Raw genomic sequence first — 23140 nt, 5'->3', positions numbered from 1 at the left:
CTCCTGAGGGCATGTACGTTCAGCTCATAGTTCTAACTACCATTTCAATAGTGGAGACCACTCTTTATAGTTGACTTTAAAGTAGAAATCACTCATATAGTCATTTGAAAGAAAAAACTAGGGGTGTTAAGACCTCATTTAATTTCTCAACAGTCTAAGCAGTTCTAAAAAAATTATCCTCGTCTACCCCTTCCCAACCAAAAGTATTTAAACATCAAAAATAATTTCTTTGTTTTTTTGTTTTGTTTTTTTACACTCATCGGTACCATCCGATATGAAAACCTTCTTTGAGAAAATGATCTTCTATACCACAAATAAGCCCGGAAACATAAACTAAAACTATTAGATAGTCTGTCAAAACTGATTTACTTGAAATATAAGTTCATAATCAGATATTTGAGAATTTCGATAAAAACATTTTATTTTATTGCATAGGTTGACCTCAGACAATGAGGTGTGGCATGTATTCTCACAATTTATTCAAGAAAAGCAGTTGATTCAAGAGTCAACTTTTCTTCTTTTATTCACGTATTCACTTAAAGTCGAGGTGACAGACATATCAACTTCATTGTCATGATTTAAACAGGCGTTTAACCATTCGCTGGTGTCCTATGGGTAATTATGTTTCTGATTGGAAAATACCTGGCTTTTCACTTTTAATATTTGCTGTTTAAATTCCCATTAAAACGATCAACGGTAAATGCTCCTAGTAAAGTGGGATGCGTCGCTTGATATAGACAGGTCTTTGATTTTTGTTACTCTTGTAATGTAAGGAGTTGGTTTATCAGCAGCTAATAGTGCTATAGATAGACCTGCAGTTTGGATTCCAAATACTGAGAGGTCTTTGGACTCGTTTTGATTACACCGCAAATTACGGTGAAAGGTTAACAATGATTTTGACCGAATCCGTGACGGGTAACTATTTTCCAAAAATTGACCGTCTCTGGGATTTTGCGGTGTTACTTGTAAGCAAATTATCTAACATATCTTTCATCACCTTTGGCAGTTAACGCTGTCTCATATCAGTGCAGCGGGAGCAAGAGTATCCTAATAAATTTTTAGTGTTACGAGACACCTATTTATCATGCAACGGTTACTGTAAATGATGCATACTTGTTTGTTAAATGTGATTGGCAATAGAACATAATAGTTGTAGTTGATAATTTATTCATTATCTTTGTAATGAATGAAATACGATCCCAATTATAAAATCTTTTATCGAGATTTGTATATTTGGTTGTAGAAAGTAGGTATCCATTAATTCATACACTGCTTCTTTATACACTTTATCAGCTGTATAATTATATCAATATATAAGTAAATGAACCATTTATATTAATAGCTGCTCTATTATCTTTCTGGGTAGCTAATCCATTGAGAGAACTGTTAATATTAAGTTTCTCTTTCTTATAATTCTTGATTTGATCTGAGAAGATTCTCTTCTCGATCGTTGATATCGTAACTTAGTGGTATAGCATTATGTATCCAACTGTCACTCGTATATTATATGTAGTCCATTCATGCAATCTTTAATATAGAAGTATGTACTCGTAGTAGGAGAAGCTGTATAGGGACAGCGCTGTCATTCATAAAGTTACTGAGGTTCAGAGTCTGATCGAATCGCGCGGATATAAAGCCACATACTTGCCACCTTACTCATCATTTTTGAGCCCTATTGAGTTGTTCTGTTCCAAAGTCAAGGATAGTATTAGGAGAGATTTTTTGACTGTAGATGACAATCTGAGAGCTAGAATCATTGAATCAGCCAAAACCATATCTGTTGATGACTGTGTAAATTGGATAAGCCATTCGTATGCGTTCTTCGATAGATGTCTGGCTCTTGAGCCAAAGCTCTGAGAGTACGAAATGGGAAAGTTATCCGCTTGATAAAAATCTTTGTACGCAAAATAAAATCAACTATCCGCAAATCTGTAGTCAAAAACCAATATCAAATCGGCAAACACTCAATGTTGGGAACCGGGTTTTCGTAGGGAACACAGAAAAAAAAGACAATTACCATATTTGGTCATTTCTAAAAGTGGGATGTGTAAAAAAAAAATATCGCATAAATTGTGACAACAAACATTTTTTTTTAGACGTTTGCAATTATACTATTTTAGCTTGAAAATAAAGACGCTTTTATCCCATCACACGTATCAGAAGGCTGTATTTTTTTGGTTTCTATACGTTATTGTCTGGGCCTGGACAATGAGACTCTTTTAAAAGAAAAAAAAAAAAAAAAGGGTTGATTATTTTACCACGTGTTTTTGGGTTTCAATTTAGATGTCTTGCTTTTTTTTTTTTTTTTTGCTTCTTTTCTCTCTTTGATAAAAAAAAAACCTTTTTGTTTTAATAGAAATGGATTCAGCAGATCAAGCAATACATTCTTTATTTGCTGGCACAGCAAGCGAGCTCCATTTACTGACAGGTTTGTCCTCATCTTTAACCTTTTTCTTGAAAAAAAAACTGAACGTACTCTCCTGGACACTTACAGCTGTCGAACTCATCAATAATGCCACGGTCGAAACACACCCCAACCCAGACACCAAAGAAACACACTTACTTGCTAAACAAGCCTTACGTTACCTACGCATGGAAGCAGCCAAAGTAATACATATACATATATATATGAATAAATATAGACACAAGTAGAAAGCTCATTAAGCTAACGCCATGAATTATAGGGTGATGTAGAAGCAAAGATTAAACTGAGCACAATACTAGATCGAAGAGACCTTGGTAATGTTCTGATTCAACGTGATTCACAAGAAGCCACTTTATGGGCCAGAAGTGTATTTGACCGTCGACTTTCAGCAGCTTTAGCTCCTTGCGTCTCTGAGCTGATTGTGTTGACTGAGCAAGACAACACTATGGGTCTTTTAGAACGCATCATTCAACGAGCTCAAGTTCAATGGACTGAAGGAGACGATAAAAAACAAAAGAAGATATTAAAGCATATATGTTACTTGGTCGGTGTCTTGTATGTGGATGGTACAGGCATTGATCAAGATATACCGCGTGGTGTCACTTTCTTGACCAAGGCCTCTGAATTATCTCATGAGGGCGCCGGTGTAGAACTGGCAAAGATATTGGGCGACCCTTTTAAATACCCCAAGCAATACAACATCGAAAAGAGTTTAGAATTGTATGAATCCGTAGCTGAAAATCAACAATCAAGACGCAATGGCAATAATAGTACGGATTCAAGAGCTCTGATTGACTTGGCCAGAGTGTATTATGAGGGAAGTGAAACCATTCCACGAAACATTGAAAAGGCGTATAAATATGCTCGTCGTATTGCTGAAAGTATTGGTGAACAGTACTGTCAGTTTATTGTGGGCGATGTCTTGTTACACCCACCACCCACACAGCCTGCAATGAAGCAAGATATTCAACAGGCGGTCTTTTGGTTGACTCAATCAGGAGAACAAGGTTTCCCATTAGCGATTGAAACATTGAGCAAAATTTATTTTGAAGGAAAAGTCAAAGGTATCAAGAGAGATTATGAACAAGCTCATCTTTGGTGCTTATTGGGTGATGATATCTGGCCATCCGGTCTAGGTTATTGTCAGACGTGCTTAGGCGATATGTACAGGCAGGGTCTGGGTGTACCTAAAGACTTGATTAAATCATTTGAATATTATCAAAAAGCTGCAAGTCAGCAAGATGCCCCACAAAATTATGCAAGATATATGCTGGGAGAGATGTATGTGTTATCTACTGCTTTTTAGGCATTTACATAAATATTTAACCTACATACATATATAGGTTCTTTAAGGCAGATGGTTGGAATCACAATTTAGCTCTTGCTGCTGATTACTACAAGATGGCTGCCAATGAAAATTACGAGCCAGCTTTAAAGCGTATGGCTGAACTAAATGCCATTCAGGAAGAAAACAAGAGGTCTTTGGAAAAGGCTTCTAGTAAAAGAAATCAATGGAAAATTTGGTCCATTTTTGGTACCAGAAGAAAAGCAACAGCATAAATTATAACAATACCCCCACTTCTTAATACATTCGCATTTCATGATAAATATACCATTGTAGAAATAGTTTCTTTTATTCTTTCTTTCTACTGGAAAAAACACAACATTTTAATTTATTTTACCCTTATTTACAGTGTTTACACTTCAAATTCAGACAACATCAGTTTTTTTTCAGACAAATAAAAATTCACTTTCAAACATTTGCTTACCTTTTTCAGACGATATAAAAATGGAAATTCAGATTTAGTGTTAGACTTTTTTTTTTTTTTTTTTTTTTTTTTTTTTTACCTGTAGGTATCTTTAAGCCATCGCCGGTGAGGGCGTGGCAACCACATTGTAGGTGGCGCTTTGTCTTTTAAAGACATCGGGTCGGCCATCACCTCTCCAAATTGAGGTGGCAATGGTGTACATGTTTTTCGTAGCCATAACGTCACGATTCCAACGAATATTACATTTTTTGCAGAAGAATATTTGATGGATTGATCGGTTGTCCGTTCCACATTTATACTTTAAGTTTTCTAGACCACTTTCTAGGCAGTTATTGCAGTTCTAAGAAAGAAATGACATTGTATTAGTAATTACATGTTATAGACACGTATATCTTTCACCTTTGATGTTTTATATTCATCTATGTCAAGTAGCAATAACTCTCCAAGTTTTTCCCGCAGCTTCAACTGTCTGTATATCATTTCAGAGACGCCATGCCTAATCCCACTGATCTTTACGTGACTTTTATTCTTCAGACCGTCCCCAAAAATTATCAATGGCATTTTACTTTTGTCACCCTCCTCAAATTTCTCTTTGTGGCTTCTTTTTTTTTTAAAAAAGAAAAAAAAATATTAGAAGAGGAACAACATCCATGGATATGTGAGTAATACCTGGATGCGCTTTTTCTTTGTCTTGATCCGGCTTGAGGGGTGTTGCTTTGATACTTTGCAGCTGTCTTGCTTCTTTTTCTCTTGTTTTTTCTTGTTTTCATCCGTCGTCCTTTATTGTACTTCTTTGATCCGTTAATAAGGATATTTACAGCATCCTGGAGGGCACGCTGTTTTCCAATGTAATTACACCATTTGACTCTTGCTGTCTGAAAATTGTAAAAACTAAATAGTGTGTCCTTATGTTGCATCATGTATTTCACATGCGTAATATATTTATCAGTAACTGCTGACTTTACAGAAGGTATGTTTGTCTCGATTTTTTGCACTCCTTGTTCTTTCTTCCTGTCTTGCTCCAACTTCATACGATTGGCACTTCCATTCATGTTGTAATATTCGGCAGATGAAAGCCGCCTAACATCCGTGTTACCATGAAATGACACAAAAGCATCTTTCCTATTGGGATCTACTGTGCAAGGTCTAAAATAACGATCGATTTCTTCACTATTGAAATCTTGCAGCTCCAAAGCAGTTTCATTCACAGGAGATTCTGCGTATCTCTTTCGGCAAAAAGAAATCCTACAAGTGTACCCATCTGTGTACAGGCTATTAATAAACATCCTTCCTTTTCGTTGAGGTAAATTTTTTAATTTTTCAAAGCTATACAAGTTGAAAATTAGCAGGTTTATTTGTTGCTAAAAGCGTATGTACCTACGTATTTATGTTTATTTTAGCAAAATTAAAACGGGAAAAAAAATATCTTTGGGTGTATTCAAAAACTGTTTCTTCCTCTAACCGTTCCATTGAAGCCGTCGGAAACAGACCAGTCAAATTTTGGCTATCTATTTTAACGAAACGCCAATGCAAGCCAGGGTTCGGGAATAGACTGAAGAGACGAGGCGGCTGGAAATCTCTTTTTACGCCGTTGTTGTCGTTTTTGTTTTTTTTTACTTTCTTCTTTTTTCTTGGTCTTTTATTTACTTGATCGGTCTCGTCTGATTGTTCTTGTGAGATGATTTCCAATTGAGAGACAGGAACAGGTAGCGGTGCTTCCACAATTAAGGACTCATATTTCTCCAGAATGTGCTTAAATACTGGCATAATGCTGAATGGGGCATTATTTAGAGTTGCCTTTGTCACAGGAAATGCTGGTATACGATTCTTGATCTCCAATATCAATGGGTTTAAAAACGTACAAATGTTTTCTTGCTCTTCACTGTTCAAAGAAGTGGAAATATTGTCAGAATTGATGGCTCCCAGTCCTGGAGAAAATAGTACATTGAGCACATGTTCGTATACTATATGTTTTACTATGGGCATTTTTATGTCCTTTTAAAAAAATAATAATTGATGTCAAGTTTTTAATATATATATATATTTAACAAGGTTTTACACTTACATGAAATGCTTGACGGATCATGTATATAAAGTAGTTTGCAATAATATTTTCAAAGTTCTCTATATAATAGTTGTTATAACAAGTAGCTATAGATTCACAAGCGGATGAAACCACTTGGCCGTAAAGAGTTAAATTTCCTTTATCAACTGTCAAGTTGACGCCTTCAACACCGTTAAGCTCATCCCATACTTCGGCGAGGTGGGGAATAAGTGGATATTGTGATTGAAAATTTTGAACTGATAAATTTTGGTACACCACTCTACATACGCTATACCAAAAGTTTTGTTTCAATAGTTCATTAGGCAAACTGTTTGGATGTTTCAAAATATAAAAGTTGACAAAAAGCTGAGCGTTGTAGGTAACTTTTCGCAAAAACATTGAAAGACTTTTGATTTTTTCAACCGCAGTGTTATTCGCATTCTCATCTACTGAAGACATGAATGACTTGAGAGGTATGGAGACTGTATATCTTTGATTTTGAGAACCCAGATTTTGTTGAATCAATTCTTTTACTGTATAATTATAATTCAGGCATTCTCTGGACCTAGCAGATGCATGGCCATTTTGACCGCAGGACTTACATACTAGACTCGATGTATTTGGGACAACATTTCTAGCTCTTTTTGCATCACTTTTTGCCTTTTTCTCTTCTGGGGTATCTTTTCTTTTTACACCTTTGGGAAGATTTAGTTATAAACACATTGAAGAAAGCTTTTATATTACCTTTCTTTCTTTTACTTGGTTTGTTAATGGTCTCACTAGCAGTTTCCTGTTGTTGGCTTTCATATTTTTTCAACTTTTTCGTTTGTATAAAAGCTTCAATTTCAGGATAAATTGGTGTACGCATCCCGTTTTAGAAATTAGAAAGAAAAGGACATAATTGTTGTTTAAATCGACATCAGGCTGATATATATATATTTGATGTGACCGCTGCTTATTATTAATTTATCAAAGTATTTGTACAAACCAAAGTTATTATTTTTTATATCAAATTGTATCTATATGCCATGAAGTGAGGTTATTTGTAGTAGGCTGGGTATGATAATTGTAGGCATGTAAATCACTTTATTCATTTATAATATAAGTCGTATTAAACAAACTTTGTTGAGTGAGTTTTGGCTGTCTCAAAGTTTGATTAAATAGATTATTATGATTACGCTTTTCTTTAGGACCGGTAAAGTGCGCGTAGTCATAATCTAGGATCACTTACCCGTTGTTTTTCGCCGCCGTACGTTTTTCTATGTCATATTCTCTATCATTATCTTTTCCTCCGCTATGTCCTACCCAAATAACATCCTGCCTCTATCATTACATCACAGGTAGATCATGCCAATTATCTGCACAAGTGTAGGAACCTTTTTCTCACTTAAATCGTGAAGTGTTGGTTGAAAATAATTTGATGTCCTCTTTAAATTCTTTGTAACATTATCGACACAAAAGATTGTATTGACTGGGATGGATATCTTGTCTGATTGTCTTTTACATGTGTCTGAAAATCTTTTTACGACTGTCCGAAATATATTTCTGTTTGTCTGAAAACAATTATAAGCCTGTCTGAAAACAAATATAAGTTTGTCCAAAAATATTTGCTTTTACCCTTATTTAATCACAGCATTTATCATGTTAATAACAGTTTTTTTTATTAATATTAAGATATATAGTACAAAAAAGAAGGTGTGTGTGTGTGTGTGTGTAAACAATTAGAGACAAATTAAATATTTTAGCGGTTGAATGACAAGGAATAACGGAATCTGGAACGAGCGGTAAGCGTAAAATGTCTCTTGCACCATTTATAACCTTCGGCAATCAAGATATATACCACGACAGAAGCAGCGGTCATACCCCATTCCCAAGTGATAGGCTTGTGTCGGAAGACATCTGTATTCAATACTGGTACATACAAGGCGACAATCAACAAGATAAAACCAAACAAGGTAGACCAGAATAAGTACTTGTTTTGAGGTCCCTTAAGAGCAGAGATAGACCAAGTAGAGTTACGAAGATCACGACAGGTAAAGCCATGTAATAAGACGATTACAGTTAAAGTAGCGAACAGTGCACCACGAGCACGAAAAACTTCGTCACATGTATCATTGTAGTGTCCGTTACAATCGAGGCCTAATTCACCCGTTCCATAACCATAGAGTACGACAATAAAGTTCATTAAGCAAATCACACCAATGGTGATACCATAGAACATGATATCCACCAAATTGGACACTCTAAAGAGACCATCCTTTGAAGAACGGGGAGGTTCCAACATTTGATCGGCATGAATGGGTTCCAGACCTAAACTCATGGCAGGTGGTGAACTGGTCAAGATGTTGTTAAACAGGATTTGAATGGGAGTCATGGGGAAGACAGAGCCACCGGTTTGATCAATAAAGGCAAGACCCAATAATAAAGGGGTTAATTCAGCAACGTTACCAGACACCATGTGAACGACAAAACGAGAGATATTACTAAAAACACGACGACCTTCTTCAATGGCTTTGACAATGGTAGCAAAGTTATCATCCACAAGCACAATATCTGCTGCTTGTTTAGCTACATCCGATCCATTTTCTCCCATAGCAATACCAATATCTGATTCTTTGAGTGAGGGACTATCATTTACACCATCACCTGTCATACCAGCAATCTTCTTTCGACGATGAAGGGCTTCAATCATCTTAACCTTGGTATCGGGACTACAACGAGCAATGACCAAGGGGAGATCGGGTAAAGCATCGATTTCCTGTTCAGACATCTTGTCAAAGCGTTGTGCGGTCATAACCAAATTTTCTTTATTGTCTCCCAAATGAGGTTTAGCGGTTGCCTTGATACTGTTGTACAATTCAACGTCTTCTTCAAGGCCATAGGTAGCAGGTACAATACTGACTTCACGTGCAATGGCAGTAGCTGTTGCGATATGATCACCTGTTAACATGTGTACGGTGATGCCTGCTTTATGACATTCTTCTACGGCCAATTTGGATTCTTGACGTGGGGGGTCATAGATACCGACTAAACCCAAAAAGATCATGTCGCGTTCGATGAATTCACGATTGAAGGTATCATGTGCGATATCACCGGCATGTTTGATACGACGCATAGCTAAGGAAAGGACACGAAGACCACCACGTGCTAAAGTATCCACCTTGGGAAGGACCAACGCTTCCAGTTCTTCTACGGACATAAACTTGATATCACCTTCATCGGACATGAGCATCCCAGAGCAACTTTCGAGCACACGCTCCGTTGCACCTTTCAGAAAAGCCATATGGGATCCCTCGGGAGAACGACAAAGAACACTCATACGTTTCACAGAAGAATCAAAAGGGTATTCAGAGATTAACTTCCAGCTTTCGTTGTCGGGTGCATCCTTCTTGACCAAAGTAGGCTTACCATTCTTCAATTTATGAGCAAACACTTGAAGCGCAATTTCAGTGGGGTCACCAATACCAGACCATTCGTCATTTTTCTTGTCTTTACGGAGTTCCGCCATGTTACAGAGTGCAGCGGTATTGACCATCGTTTGAAAGCCAGCGTCCATATTTTCTTTGGTGATCACTGTACCATCGGTTTCTGAAGTCACTTCACCATCGACTGTAAAGCCCAAACCAGAGACAGAATAAAAACCAGTGCTAGGACGCCATAAACGTGTCAAGACCATTTTCGATTGGGTAAGTGTACCCGTTTTATCAGAACAAACATTTGTCACAGATCCTAACAATTCAAGCGCAACCAAACGACGCACCAAAGCTTTTGATTGAGCCATACTGTGTACACCAAACGCTTGTGTCAAGGTCACGACAGCCACCAGGCCTTCGGGGATGACGGAAATGGAGGTAGAAATAGCGTAAAGAACCACATCGTTGGTGATATTAAACTTGGCGGCGGCAAATACAATAATGACGGAAACGATGGCAATGGCCAACAAGACAAGGGCCATACGGTCAAGGGATTTCTGGAGGGGTGTCTTGGTATTGTCTCCACTGTCCAAAAGACGCTTAGCAATCTTACCAATTTCAGTTTGCATACCGACAGCGGTGACGATGGCTTTACCGCGACCCTTGGTTAAGACGGTGCTGGAGTAACACATGTTGATACGATCACCCAAAGGGACCTCTTCGCCTTGAATGACGCTTGAGACTTTATTGACGGGCATACTTTCACCAGTTAACAACGCTTCATCGATATCCATATTGAAGGCTCTATAAAAGACAAGTGATGTTAGTTTAAATTACTCCAATGTTTGTATAGACTATAAACTTACTCGATGATACGGCAATCGGCACCTACGACATCGCCACTTTTTAAAATGACAATATCACCTGGAACTAATTCCCGAGTGGGGATGGTCTTTTGATGGCCGTTACGGATGACTTGACTGGTAGGAGAGGCCATTTGACGCAGAGAGTCCATGGTCTTTTCGGCCTTGAATTCTTGCATGAAGCCTACAATGGCGTTGAGGAACATGATGGCACAGATTACAGCACCTTCGATGTAGTCTTTAAACACAAACGAGACGACCTATTTAAATATGATTGTGAGTGATACATTACAAAACAAAGAGATTAATTGTATTCGTAATTCTTACCATAGCAATGAGGAGAATAAGGACCATGATGTTCATAAACTGCTTGATCATGAGCTTGACAGGACTGACACCGCCCTCACCTTCCATTTCATTATAGCTGTATTGGGCTCTTCTTTCGGGAACAGCGTCTTCATCAAGACCATCTTCAAGATCAGTTTTGAGCAATCCATTGACGGTATCGAGATCCATGGTATGATAAGGCGGGCCTTCTACTTTTTCTTGGTTATCTACACTTTGTCTTCTACGTTTGACCAAGTGCATCTTGTTCATGAGCACACTGCGAACAGATTTGGTATCGAAATCATTGGAACTAGCACCGGTAGAGGAACGAGTTAAGGGTTTTTGCGAGAACTTTTCATTATGCTGGACTTGATATTCCTTCTTTTGGGATTCATCGAATTGAATTCTGGGTGCACCGTCTCTGTCACCTTGATCATTGTTATCAATTGGTATGTTTTGATTCATATATGTGTGTATGTGTGTATAATAAAGGGGTTTTTTTTTATATGTGGATATATATAAAAAAAAAAGTCTAAGAAGTTAAAGAAGAGATTACGTTAGAAGTAAACAATGCGTTTTTATATTTTCCATTGACAGAAAGACAGGAATTGTTTGATGTGAAACTCGTCATGTGAACATGCAGATTCTAGAATTTTTATTGGCTCAGATTCCGCTCGCAACCTAAAAAAAAATATTTTTTTTTGTTCTGATCTGGGTAATTCTCAACCTTCTTTTTCGGTAAAATGGCAAACTACCCATTTATAAGCAAACCATACCACCTGGTTTACTTTTTACCTTTTATAGAAATGTGATTATAATGGATACCTTCTTCTTTTTTTTTTTTTTTTTTTTTTCTGGGATTGATGACGTTTATTATGTGACGCCTTTTTTTTTTCTCGCAACAGGATTTTTTTTTTTTTTTTTTGTGTGTGTGTGTGTCGTTGACCCTATATTTATTCACATATATTTTTGGGTGTTAAAAGGTGGTCGCGCGTTTATTTTTTTTTAAATTTTTTTTTTTTTTTTTGGTTGCATATATTAAAAAAAGTATAAAAAATGTATAAGCCAACAGGTACTTAGAAAGAGAAAGTACAAAGCAAATATGGAAAAGAGAATAGGGGAATAACTCAATAAAAATGTAGGTACCAACATTACTCCCTTGGGAGCAAAGAGACGTTTCAATGACGGATCAAGCGAACGACGTGGGGGTCCTGAAGACGACCGAGGCAGAGAAAGAGAGAGAGACAGTCGAGGTTACTCCAACGATAGAAGAAGTCACCACGACGAAAGAGAAAGTAGAGGATATTCCAACGATAGAAGAGGAGGCCATCATGAAGAGGACAGAGGTAGAGACAGAGGTTACTCTGGCTGTAAGTCCCTTTTTTTAATTTTATATAAATGACCCTGTAACTAATTCTATAACACACACACACTTTAAGCTCATCGCTCTGCTCAACAATACGCCTACCCTCCTTCGCAAGCCTCTCCCTCTAAACCTACACCACAATCGCCTCCTCGTACAGAAGATGATGGAGCTGAACGTAAGCGAAAGCGCAAGAGTCGTTGGGGTGATGAACAAAAGGTGATTATGCCTGGATTACCCACCTCGGTTACCAAGTTGACCAAGGATCAATCAGAAAAGTATTTGTGTAAGTTGACTTGATTACAAAAGAGAAAGAGAGAGAAAGAGAGAGTACTAATGGTAAAAATAAAGTGCAAATCCGCTTGGAAGAAATCAATCGAAAGTTACGTATTGGAGATTTCACGCCTACGGAGCGAGCACGATCTCCTTCACCCGAACCCATTTACAATGCGGATGGTAAGCGTATTAATACGAGAGAAGCCAGATACAAAAAGAAGTTGGAGGATGAACGTCACCGCTTAATGGAGATTGCCATCAAGACCATTCCCAACTTCAGACCCCCAGCCGATTACAAACGACCCACCAAGACCCAAGAAAAGGTCTATATCCCTGACAAGGAGTTCCCCGAAATCAACTTTATCGGTCAATTGATCGGTCCTCGTGGAAACACTTTGAAGAGTATGGAGTCTGAGTCTGGCGCCAAAATCAGTATTCGTGGTCGTGGATCTGTAAAGGAAGGCAAGTCGAGAACAGATGCTGCTTCTAATTCAGGTCAAGAGGAAGATTTGCATTGTCTTGTCACGGCAGACACGGAGGATAAAGTCAGAAAGGCCGTCAAGCTCATTGAAAAGGTCATCGAAACTGTAAGTTTATTTTTTTATATATCATCTATCTTTTGTATTCATTCTTTGCCCTTTCTATATATATATATATAAAAATAGTCTGCCTCTGTTCCTGAAGGTCAGAACGAGTTGAAGAGAAACCAGTTGCGTGAGTTGGCTGCTTTGAACGGTACTTTACGTGATGATGAGAACCAAACGTGTTTAAATTGTGGTGCCTCTGGTCATCGTCGATACGAATGTCCTGAGCGTCAAAATGTCACGACCAGTCTTACCTGTCATATCTGTGGCGGTGGAGGTCATATTGCGCGTGATTGTACCCAGCGTAATAACCCAGAACTGGTGAATCAAGCGCGTGAACGCGATTCTCAATTGGACAGTGAATACATGAATCTCATGGCTGAATTGGGTGAGTCTGTACCTGAAGGCGGTAACAAGCCCACACCTGTAAGTTTTTATTTATTATATTTGTCATCTATTTTTTTTTTTTTTTATTTTATATTTAACTCTTTTATGATTAGTACGGTGGACAAGGTGGATCTGCACCTTGGCAGCAACGCGCGGTGCCTTCGCCCACACCGGGAGGATCGTCTGCTCCACCATGGCAACAACCCAGAGCTCCTGTAGGCACAGGTGCACCACCTCCATGGTCTACACCCAGCACTTATGCTGCTCCCAAGGAAGATAGTGGAGTGGGAGCCCCTTGGTCTAACAATGGGGCAGGATATGGTTATAGTGCGCCACCTCCACCTGGTGCTGGCGGTGCTGGTTACTACAATGCTTATGGACCTCCAGCCGCAGCGTATGGAGGATATTATGATCCTTCTCAGGTGGCTGACCCTACATCATGGCAACAACAACAACAACAACAAGCACCACCACCACCACCACCTTCGAGTGGTCATGCTGCACCATGGCAACAACAAGCGCCTCCCCCACCACCAGCCGAAGGTGATGCCTGGGTAAGTTGATAGAAAAAGAAAAGAAAAATAATAATAATAAAAAAAAAAAAAACTAATCTGTTTATCCACTTAGGGTATGGCACCTCCTCCCCCACCTCCTTCTGAGGATCCTCTTCCTCCTCCACCACCTGTCCAAGAAGAAGTCAAGGACGAATAAATCATCATCTTTTTTTTTTATATATAATCACATTTCCAAATAAATATAAAAAAACGTATAATTTTCTTTTTGAGGCTGTGTTTTAAAACACCCAGAATTTAGAAAAAATGACGTTCCCAATAGAAATAGAAGAAAAAGCTTAGCAGAGAGTTGGGATCGACATGATATTCTTTACGTTCTATTTCTTTATCGGAAAAAGCAAAAAAAGAATTCTTGAGGGCACACACCGCACTAACTGGAGAGCTAAATTCTTGGGATTCCTTTTCACTCCTTTTTTTTTTTTAGTGTAGAAACTGAAAATGATATTTTTGCCCTAAAGGGATAATATATATCTATTTTACATCATGGTTAGATCATTTCCCGTTTAGCCCACTCTCTTTTTTTTTTAACCTTTTTGTCATCATGTCATCAAACAAACGCATTACATAGTATATGTACACAAATAGAAAAAATAAAGTCTCCGAAATCAAATTCTAGCAATCTACTAAAATGATCCATTGTCTGTGTCTGAGAGATAAGGAGGTTAAAAAATCAATATATACGAGGAGATTTCTAACTACTATTTTAAATGAAATATGTTGTTGGGGGCATGAAAAGAAATGCAATGTAATACGTGTTTGAAAAATGTCTTGTGATTGGTCAATAGGGCGTAAAAATAATAATAATAATAAAAAAAAGAATGCAATGTCATATTTACTTTCTCTTTCCATATGCCGTTTTGTTGTCTTTTTTTATTATTATTTGTTTTCAATCTAAAAAAGTTGAAGAGTAAAAAAAAGAGAGAGGCTTTTTTTTAAATACTACGTGTAATCCCCCATAGACATACATGGATGGCATGAAATAAAATAGAAAAAAAAATGATTCCATATTTTATGTTTGGATGCCGGATTTATTGAATTCCGTTAGGATATATCTGGGGGGAGAGACAGGAAATGAATGATACCGGGTAATGTACAATACAAGCATCAGGCTTTATGGATACTTATGCAGAGACTGATACACACATAAATGAGAAGCGTGATTGTTGTGATGACTGTTATTATATCATTTTAAAAGAGTTAATTAAAAAGAGGTTAGGAGGGCAGTCTTTTCTAGTTATTTAATTATCATACATTATGAGTAAAGTGGACAGTAATTATTCTATTCCACTCTAATCATGTACACGTGAGTATAAAGAAAAAAAAGAAAGAGAGAGAGAGTGTGTGTGTATAAATAGCTTTTATTTTGACATGGATTTATATTAAATTAGACACGCACACATGGATGATGTATTGTTTATGGACTCTAAGGGTTCATTGTGAGTCCAGACCTTTTTTTAATCAATTTGTTGCATATCTGTAGATGACAAGTTTTATAACCCCTTAATTTTTGATTAGTGTTAGGTCTCATATAAAAGAGAAAGTAACCAGGTATGAGACATGGTTATAAAAAATCATGCGGAAAAAAAAACGTTTGTGCGTTGAGAACGTGATTTAGCCGCTTGTTCATGGTTGTATTCTAAAGCACAAACAAGTAGTAAATGAATAGTTATTTATTGTCAATAACATTTCTATTTATTTCTTTTCTCTTTCTCTCTCTCTCTCTCTCTCTCTCTCTTTCTGCATATTCTTTCTCTTTCTCTCTCACACTCCTCTTTGTCCCTTTTTTTTTTTTTTTTTTTTTTTTTTTTTTTTGGGTATATATTTTGGCATCTTCTCCTTTTGTTATCTCTCCTCTTTTAGCTTTCCCTTTTATATTCCCCCTTTCTAATAGACACTATATAAATTCCCACCACTATCTGTGATGACCAACGCTTTCTCTACTCTTTCCTTAAAGAGAAATCGAAAAAAAGAGTCCAAATTCAATGCCATGTTAAATAAACTCACAAACCCTTTTCACACTCATAAAAAGAGACGCCATACAGACAGACGATCCTCTCTCAGTACATTCATTGACTTCTTTCGTACAGAAGATCCTCATCCGTTTGCCAACGACGCTCTCTTTGAACATAACAGATACAAGCAGCAAAAGAGTCTTGGTAACAATCAAAATTTGCATCCCCAACATCATCCTTCTCGTAACAACAATAATAATAACCATAACCATAACAACAACCATAACAACAACAATTATAATAATAATAAGCCTACATCATGTATTTTACCATCACCATCACTACCACCACTACCACCACTACTCTCTCAGGCACCCACAGGGAGAAAAGAAACAAGCATACTGAAGAAACCACTGATTGGACATCGACACACAAACAGTACGCCCATTCAGCCCACCAGCAGCAGCAATAATAATAATCGGAAAAAGACACAGCAGCATATACGTCACTACTCGCATGTCTCCTGTATCTCGTCTTCCAACATTACGGTGAATTCCGAAGACTTGACTGCCAAGGAATTTGCAGACATTGCAGGTATCCGTATTCTATCGGAAGACGAAGAGTGTCCACGAAAGCACATGGAGGAAAAGATTTGTACGTTCTGTGGACAGGATGATAGTGAACGCTTGCCCTCATTGATTGTGACTTCTCGTATCAGTCATAGTTCCATGATTCGAGGCAGTGATCACAGCAGTATTTACTGCCCTCCCGACTACACTGCAGACAAAGAGGAAGAGGAAGAAGAGGAGGAGGGCCATCAGATATGGGATAATCAGTTCTGGAGGAAACCAGGCGGGGATACCATCCTGATGCCTCCCATCTTGCATGAATTGAAACATCACCAAGATACATTTATTAAAAAGGGTCGATTTGAAATTCATTTATCCTCTGCTATTAATGTATTACCACCACCTACTCTACAACCTGTCTATGAATGGAAGCGCAAATCAAGGCCAATCGCTTAAGCTGCTACATATATACTTTTTTTTTTTTTTTTTTTTTTTTTTTTGCATACTGAGTCTCAATTTACTGAGTGTTTGAAAATTATGCCCACTTTTTTTGAAAAAGATTGGTCAATTGTGTAAAGTTAAATTTCCCAGTAATAAAAATTAGTTTGCCCAAATATTTGTAGTTAATTTGCCCAAGCTCTCCAAAATAATTTGCTCAACTTTTACAAATAATTTGGCCTAACCAATGTTACAAATATTCAACCTCATAAAAGATAAACTTTTCAGTGTACAGCAATTTATAGAAGTTGGTTACTCGACAAGATCATAATGCAGACATTAGAGACTATTATAAATATATCATTTGTTTTTAATGTATATATATATTTTTTATCAACTCTTTTCTTGTAAAGGTCTCCCAAATGATTCCCGTAACTGTCTTCGATTATTTAACAAGCACTAAATACGGGATGTGAGATTCTAATACGTGCATCGATCTTACTAAGGAGGAACGAAATTGCAATAAAGCCGCTACATACTCTTACTTGAGCAACCTCTTGAAAACCAAGTTTAACAACAATCCCACAAATGTCTAGAACTCCGTATTTTTTTCAAACGTATTTATGTATTTTTTAGAATCACGTGATGGTCTACACGTCGATCGACATGCCATAGGATGATCGATTTCTGTTTTCCATAAAATCTGCTTCACTGTCATTACAAGTTACTACTGGAACGCAGATAGACAACTACCAGGTTCCGATTTACTTGAGGGTGGTTTACTGTTTTAAGTAAAGGCCCAAACATTATGGATGATGAAACAAATAAATAAATCATTCTGACATAAGCTCTTATTTATCAGCCTATAAATAAAGCTGGTTCACACACTTTATTCTTCTCCTTTTCTTTTCCCTTAGATAACATATTTTTTCTATCGTATGAAAGCAGTCGATAAAGTAAAACGGTTTGTTTAGTAGTAACTCTTGTTTCGTTCAAAAGACGCTAAAATGAAAAAAGATAGCATTGCGGTATTGCGACTGCGGCTAGTCTTTGCTATAGAAGGGTGACCTTCTAGGCAGAGTTTATGAGCTTTTGGAACTCACAGACTGTGAATAGCAGGGATTTTACTGTAAATAGATGTAATCATACTGGCCTACTGGGCTTGGCTAGAATTCCTGTAAGTGGTATAAAAAAAAATACGTTTGAAAAAATTACGGAGGTCCTGACATTTCCGTAAAAGGTGGATTGAAAATTGGAACAATCTTATTGAAAAACATGAGAAATCGATCCTAAATAATTCTCAACAGAGTACTACTGAGCCAACAATGCTCATCCAAGCTCAGACACAAACAAACTACTTATCCACGCGTCAAACCATAAACCAGGTAAATAAAAAATAAAAATACACCCAAATTTCGCACTATCATTGATTGAAAACAACAACAGTCAATTACAAAGAATAAAGGTAAATACCTAGTTATTTTTTTTTCCAAAATTTCACAACTGTATCTTATTTCATTGATTGCGTACAGAAAAAAAAAAAGGTAGACATAATTGCAGAAGAGGACGATGGGGATGAAGAGGAAAATAGTACAGCTGCCGTGAATGTAGTTTTATTTTATTTTTACTTTCTTTTATGATTACTTCATTCATTCTAAACCGAAATGTTTATTCAGGACTTTCAATCATTGGTTTTTAAAGCGGGATACGATTATGTAAGTTTAAATTGATCACCTTGTATTTTTGTGTATAGGCTCTTAAGTGAATATTTATTTTTTTATAGCTCAAGCGTGGTGCTGTATCTATGGAAATAATAAGAAAGCTAAACTCTAAGATCTTAAACCACCAGCCGAAAACACTGGCAGATGCATTGGATGTCTTGTCGTATGAACTCCTGTCAATAACCCAAAAATTAGCTCAAACATACGCTTTAAAGTAAATCCTTCAATTATTACATGAAGATCACACTTCAATAACTTACTTGTAATATAGGTTGTCTTTGAGTCATATCATATACTTCGATGGTAGTACATTGGAAGTATTCGACGAGTTCTTCAACAGACAAGACACTGGCATTAAAGCATTGTATGAACTGATCATCTTTGATCCCTTAACTTTAGATCTAGATCAATGAAAACGTCCTGGGTCAAATGCCTTCGCAATAAGGATAGATCTCATCGTGAAGCTTGGTATCAGTCGCATATTTGGTCTATGATTGAGTCATATTTTGACAAGTTGAAGGAAGTTGAAGCAGCCATTGGTGAATCAGCTAGTTTAGGTAGTAAACGTCGAATGAACAAAAACCGCTACATCTCTTCCATCACTTCCGCACCTCGTTTGGAATGCATTAGTCTGTCTTCGGTCAATCCCAAGAATTTCGCCTCTAACGAAGTTCTTAGACCAACGAAATAGGGGCTAAAGTCATCTTTCATTATTCCATCCTAACACATTCAAGTTTAAGAGCCTGCTTCAAACACTTTGATTTGCTCATGGTAATCATTTGGCTAGAAGCTGCACCGTAACCGAAGCTACAACACGGTATAACCAAAAAAAAAAAAAAAAATTACGAGGGATCTTCGATAGTTTCGTTGCGGTAAATAAATTTGTAAATACTCTGTAATGCGATTTGCTAATCAGATAATATTTTTACTTATGTAGTGTCCGAGCCATGACGCTGACCTGGCGAGAGCCGAGGTTTTCAAAATGAAAACTGGTTTGTTGGTGGTGAAGAACCACGATAAAGAATTAGTAAAGGTATTGGATGTGTCGGATTACGTGATCATAAAGTTCGAAACTAAATCAAGTAATGAAAGTGAATTCACATGTTACCGAAAAACAGCTTGCGTTCTGGATATCCTGTTTAGAAGTACCCCCATCCCTTGAGATTGATTGAGTAAGTTCACCTAAAACAGCTCATGCTTGGTTTATCACTATGATCCTAAAACTTTTTATTGTGTATATAGCGGTGAGCACACATCTGAAGCAACAAAGGATGCCCGAAATGTCAATATGAGAGCATCTGATGATGATGATGATGAGAAGAAGGATTTGATTGGAAGGAGAATTGATTTAATCGTCAGTTATCTTTACAAGCGGCGAGGGCAACCGACGCCCTTTAATAACTGGAAAACGGGATCCTTTTACATACCTTTGTTATGTTGACAGTCCTCCCTCATCTCCTCGCATCGTAAATACGGTGATTAGTAATGATGAAACGATAAGCTGTAAGCAAATACAAACAAAACAATGACAGCAACTTGTCGAAGGGTCTGACATAGAAATGTGTAGCTCAGAGTGGAAGAAGCCAGCTACAACAGCAAAGGTTATTGAACAACAGCGAATTAAAAACATTTGTACGAATAGTGCAATATTACATAATCTCTCTAAACTTGTTCATCATGATAACTTGTCCCTTTTGGGCATGGACTGGGCCGGTAAGTTGCATTTTAGATGGGCTGTTTTATTTCTGTCACAAACTAAAATGAAACATAGGTTTCGTCGGTGTTATGTTTACTCTTACACAAGTATCTGATGCACATTGTGTCAATATCCTTCCCAATATTGACAATCAACTCTTTCCTGCTCCTTTTTTTTTCGCTTAACAAGCTGTTTTTAATTGAATTTTTTGTATAGTCAACCGTCGTGTTGGTGAGCTTGTTCTGCCTCACACTATGAATATTCTGGAGGAGTTTAAGGATACTCTGCACTGGCTATATCTGTTTAAGCAACATAATTTGAATTTGTTGGACGTGGTGACACCAGTTTTTGGAGAAAAAAGCAATCAAAGACCAACTAAATATGATGCGTGGTTCATATAAAGAACTTACAGTACTCCATGCGCCGACGACGTTCTTCAACCCCAAAAGGAAACGGGAAAGAAAGAACTGATCTGCTATCAAATTTCTTAATAAATCGTAATAAAAAAAAAAATCCAATGCTTTTCCTATGTGCTTGTAACACTTTTTTAACCATTGGTTTGGCCAAATTATCTGTAAAAGTTAAGCAAATTATTTTGGAGAGCTTGGGCAAATTAACTACGAACATTTAGGCAAACTAATTTTTATTACTGGAAAATTTAATTTAAAAAAAAAAATGTGGGCAGGATTTTCAAATGCATGAATAACCAATAAAAGTAACTGGATTTTACTGAGTCATTTAGAGTGCAGTTTTTGGTATGGATTGAACCTCCGTTCCACCCTAAAAAAAAAAATCTATATGAGCAAGATGAATGCTCTCTCCCTTTATTCCCACTTTTTTTTTTCTCTCTCTCTCCCTTATATTATCAAATAATGACTACTACTACAACTAATGAACAACCCGACTATCTGCGCATGATCTTGACTGCCAGAGTGTATGACATCATTCAAGAAACACCACTGCAGGAGGCTCTCAACCTGAATTCTAAGCTTGGGTCCAAAATCTATCTGAAGCGAGAAGATCTTCAGCCTGTCTTTTCCTTCAAGATCCGTGGTGCTTACAACCGTATGGCTCATTTAACTCCTGAAGAAAAGCAGCGTGGTGTTATTGCCTGCTCTGCCGGTAATTTTTATATAGATTTTTATATTTAAATGTTCTATATATCACAAGAGACTGACATCCCCCTTTTTATTTTACTTAGGTAATCATGCTCAGGGTGTTGCCTATTCCGCAAAGAAATTAGGCATCAAAGCCAAAATTGTCATGCCCGTACCCACACCCGCCATCAAGGTAAAGAATTTAAATTTACATACAGACACACATATAGATATGGATATAGGAAAACTGACAGGGATATCCACAGTGGCGTAATGTCGCACGATTAGGCGCTGAAGTGGTATTGTACGGTGACGACTTTGACGAGGCAAAAAAAGAATGTGCGCGATTAACAAAAGAAGAGGGACTTTTAGACATTCCACCTTTTGATGACCCTTATGTGATTGCTGGTCAAGGCACGATTGGCATGGAGATTTTACGTCAACATGACTTGAATGACATTAGCACCATCTTTATCCCTATTGGCGGTGGAGGACTAGTGGCTGGTATTGGCAGTTATGTCAAGCGTATCGCTCCTCATATCAAGATCATTGGTGTGGAAGCACACGATGCCAGTGCCATGAATGAAAGTTTAAAGGCCAATGAACGTGTGGTGTTGGATGAGGTTGGATTGTTTGCGGATGGTGCGGCAGTCCGTATGGTCGGAGAGGAAAATTATCGATTGGCCAAGAGTTTGATTGATGATGTCGTGCTTGTAACGAACGACGAGGTGTGTGCGGCTATCAAGGATGTATTTGAAGATACGCGATCTGTCTGTGAGCCTACGGGTGCACTTGCCTTAGCGGCGATCAAAAAGTATCTGGTGTTACATCCCGAGACGAAAAAAGATGTGCATGTGGCCATTGTGTCGGGTGCCAATGTCAATTTTGATCGTTTGAGGTTTATTGCCGAAAGAGCAGAATTGGGTGAGAAAACAGAGGCCTTTTGTACAGTCATTATTCCAGAAAAACCGGGAAGTTTCATGAATATGATCAATCAGGTCATTCCTCGTGCCGTCACCGAGTTCTCCTACCGTTATAACGATAAGGAGAACGCACACATCTACATCTCATTCAAGGTAAAAGATCTCGAGACTGAAGTGAAACAGGTCATGGATGGTTGGTCAGCTCAGGGTATGAAGAGTTTAAACGTGAGTGATAACGAGTTGGCAAAGGCTCATGCACGTTATATGGTCGGTGGCACAAGACCTGTCAATGAACGTGTCTTTCGATTTATCTTTCCTGAACGTCCTGGTGCTTTAATCAAGTTTTTGGTTGGCTTGGATTCCACATGGAACGTTTCCTTGTTCCATTATCGTAACCATGGCGACGGTAAGTCTTTTTTTTTTTTTTTAAAAAAAAAAAACCTTTTTTCTTTTTTGGATATCGTGACTCATCCTTCATCATTGTAGATATTGGTAAGGTCTTTTTGGGTGTGCAGGTGCCTCCTGAGGATACTGAGCAGTTCAATGATTATTTAACACGACTTGGTTATCAATATATCGAAGAAACTGATAACACAGTGTACAAATCATTTTTATGCTAGAAAAAAATAAAATAAAAAATAATAAAAATTTCCCCCACTATAAAAAAATAAGCCAAAAAAAAAAAAAAAAAATGACAAGTGGGTGGCTTAGCCAATGAGAG

General features: G+C 37.5%; 7 protein-coding genes across 7 annotated transcripts; 5 read left to right on the top strand and 2 right to left on the bottom strand.

The window, feature by feature from the left end:
- The first annotated feature begins 2320 nt into the window (after positions 1 to 2320).
- Positions 2321 to 4187, top strand: EV154DRAFT_496031 (uncharacterized protein). The gene is made up of 4 exons (XM_051600105.1): positions 2321 to 2428; positions 2495 to 2607; positions 2685 to 3706; positions 3769 to 4187. Exons 1-4 carry the CDS (start codon positions 2359 to 2361, stop codon positions 3983 to 3985), a joined length of 1422 nt encoding a protein of 473 aa, XP_051461553.1. The 5' UTR covers positions 2321 to 2358; the 3' UTR covers positions 3986 to 4187.
- A 558-nt stretch (positions 4188 to 4745) lies between these two features.
- On the bottom strand, positions 4746 to 7106 carry EV154DRAFT_536233 (uncharacterized protein; the record flags this gene model as incomplete). The annotated part of the gene is made up of 5 exons (XM_051604123.1): positions 4746 to 4782; positions 4918 to 5364; positions 5576 to 6189; positions 6260 to 6516; positions 6998 to 7106. The coding sequence occupies 5 exons, from the start codon at positions 7104 to 7106 to the stop codon at positions 4746 to 4748; spliced, it is 1464 nt and encodes a 487-aa protein (XP_051461552.1).
- An 827-nt stretch (positions 7107 to 7933) lies between these two features.
- EV154DRAFT_458075 (potassium/sodium efflux P-type ATPase) lies at positions 7934 to 11370 on the bottom strand. Its single transcript, XM_051597434.1, has 3 exons — positions 10842 to 11370; positions 10518 to 10774; positions 7934 to 10455 (listed from the first exon to the last, which is right to left on the bottom strand). Exons 1-3 carry the CDS (start codon positions 11304 to 11306, stop codon positions 7980 to 7982), a joined length of 3198 nt encoding a protein of 1065 aa, XP_051461551.1. The 5' UTR covers positions 11307 to 11370; the 3' UTR covers positions 7934 to 7979.
- Positions 11371 to 12022: 652 nt separating this feature from the next.
- Positions 12023 to 14162, top strand: EV154DRAFT_536231 (uncharacterized protein; the record flags this gene model as incomplete). Its single annotated transcript, XM_051604122.1, has 6 exons — positions 12023 to 12215; positions 12281 to 12490; positions 12556 to 13067; positions 13146 to 13490; positions 13565 to 14005; positions 14079 to 14162. 6 exons carry the CDS (start codon positions 12023 to 12025, stop codon positions 14160 to 14162), a joined length of 1785 nt encoding a protein of 594 aa, XP_051461550.1.
- Positions 14163 to 15842: 1680 nt separating this feature from the next.
- EV154DRAFT_496016 (uncharacterized protein) lies at positions 15843 to 17044 on the top strand. Its single transcript, XM_051600104.1, has one exon. It carries the CDS (start codon positions 15945 to 15947, stop codon positions 16998 to 17000), a length of 1056 nt encoding a protein of 351 aa, XP_051461549.1. The 5' UTR covers positions 15843 to 15944; the 3' UTR covers positions 17001 to 17044.
- Positions 17045 to 18646: 1602 nt separating this feature from the next.
- EV154DRAFT_559555 (uncharacterized protein) lies at positions 18647 to 20584 on the top strand (the record flags this gene model as incomplete). Its single annotated transcript, XM_051605557.1, has 9 exons — positions 18647 to 18697; positions 18766 to 18917; positions 18975 to 19067; positions 19154 to 19373; positions 19641 to 19736; positions 19847 to 19875; positions 19946 to 20057; positions 20236 to 20416; positions 20475 to 20584. 9 exons carry the CDS (start codon positions 18647 to 18649, stop codon positions 20582 to 20584), a joined length of 1044 nt encoding a protein of 347 aa, XP_051461548.1.
- A 649-nt stretch (positions 20585 to 21233) lies between these two features.
- EV154DRAFT_542074 (threonine ammonia-lyase, biosynthetic) lies at positions 21234 to 23115 on the top strand. Its single transcript, XM_051604504.1, has 4 exons — positions 21234 to 21521; positions 21601 to 21689; positions 21763 to 22825; positions 22906 to 23115. Exons 1-4 carry the CDS (start codon positions 21272 to 21274, stop codon positions 23037 to 23039), a joined length of 1536 nt encoding a protein of 511 aa, XP_051461547.1. The 5' UTR covers positions 21234 to 21271; the 3' UTR covers positions 23040 to 23115.
- Positions 23116 to 23140: the final 25 nt, after the last annotated feature.

Source organism: Mucor mucedo (assembly GCF_025094135.1).
Source record: "Mucor mucedo strain NRRL 3635 chromosome Unknown EV154scaffold_12, whole genome shotgun sequence".
NCBI lineage: Eukaryota > Fungi > Mucoromycota > Mucoromycetes > Mucorales > Mucoraceae > Mucor > Mucor mucedo.
Note: the sequence above shows the minus strand (reverse complement) of the source record. Positions and strands in the feature narration are given on the sequence as shown.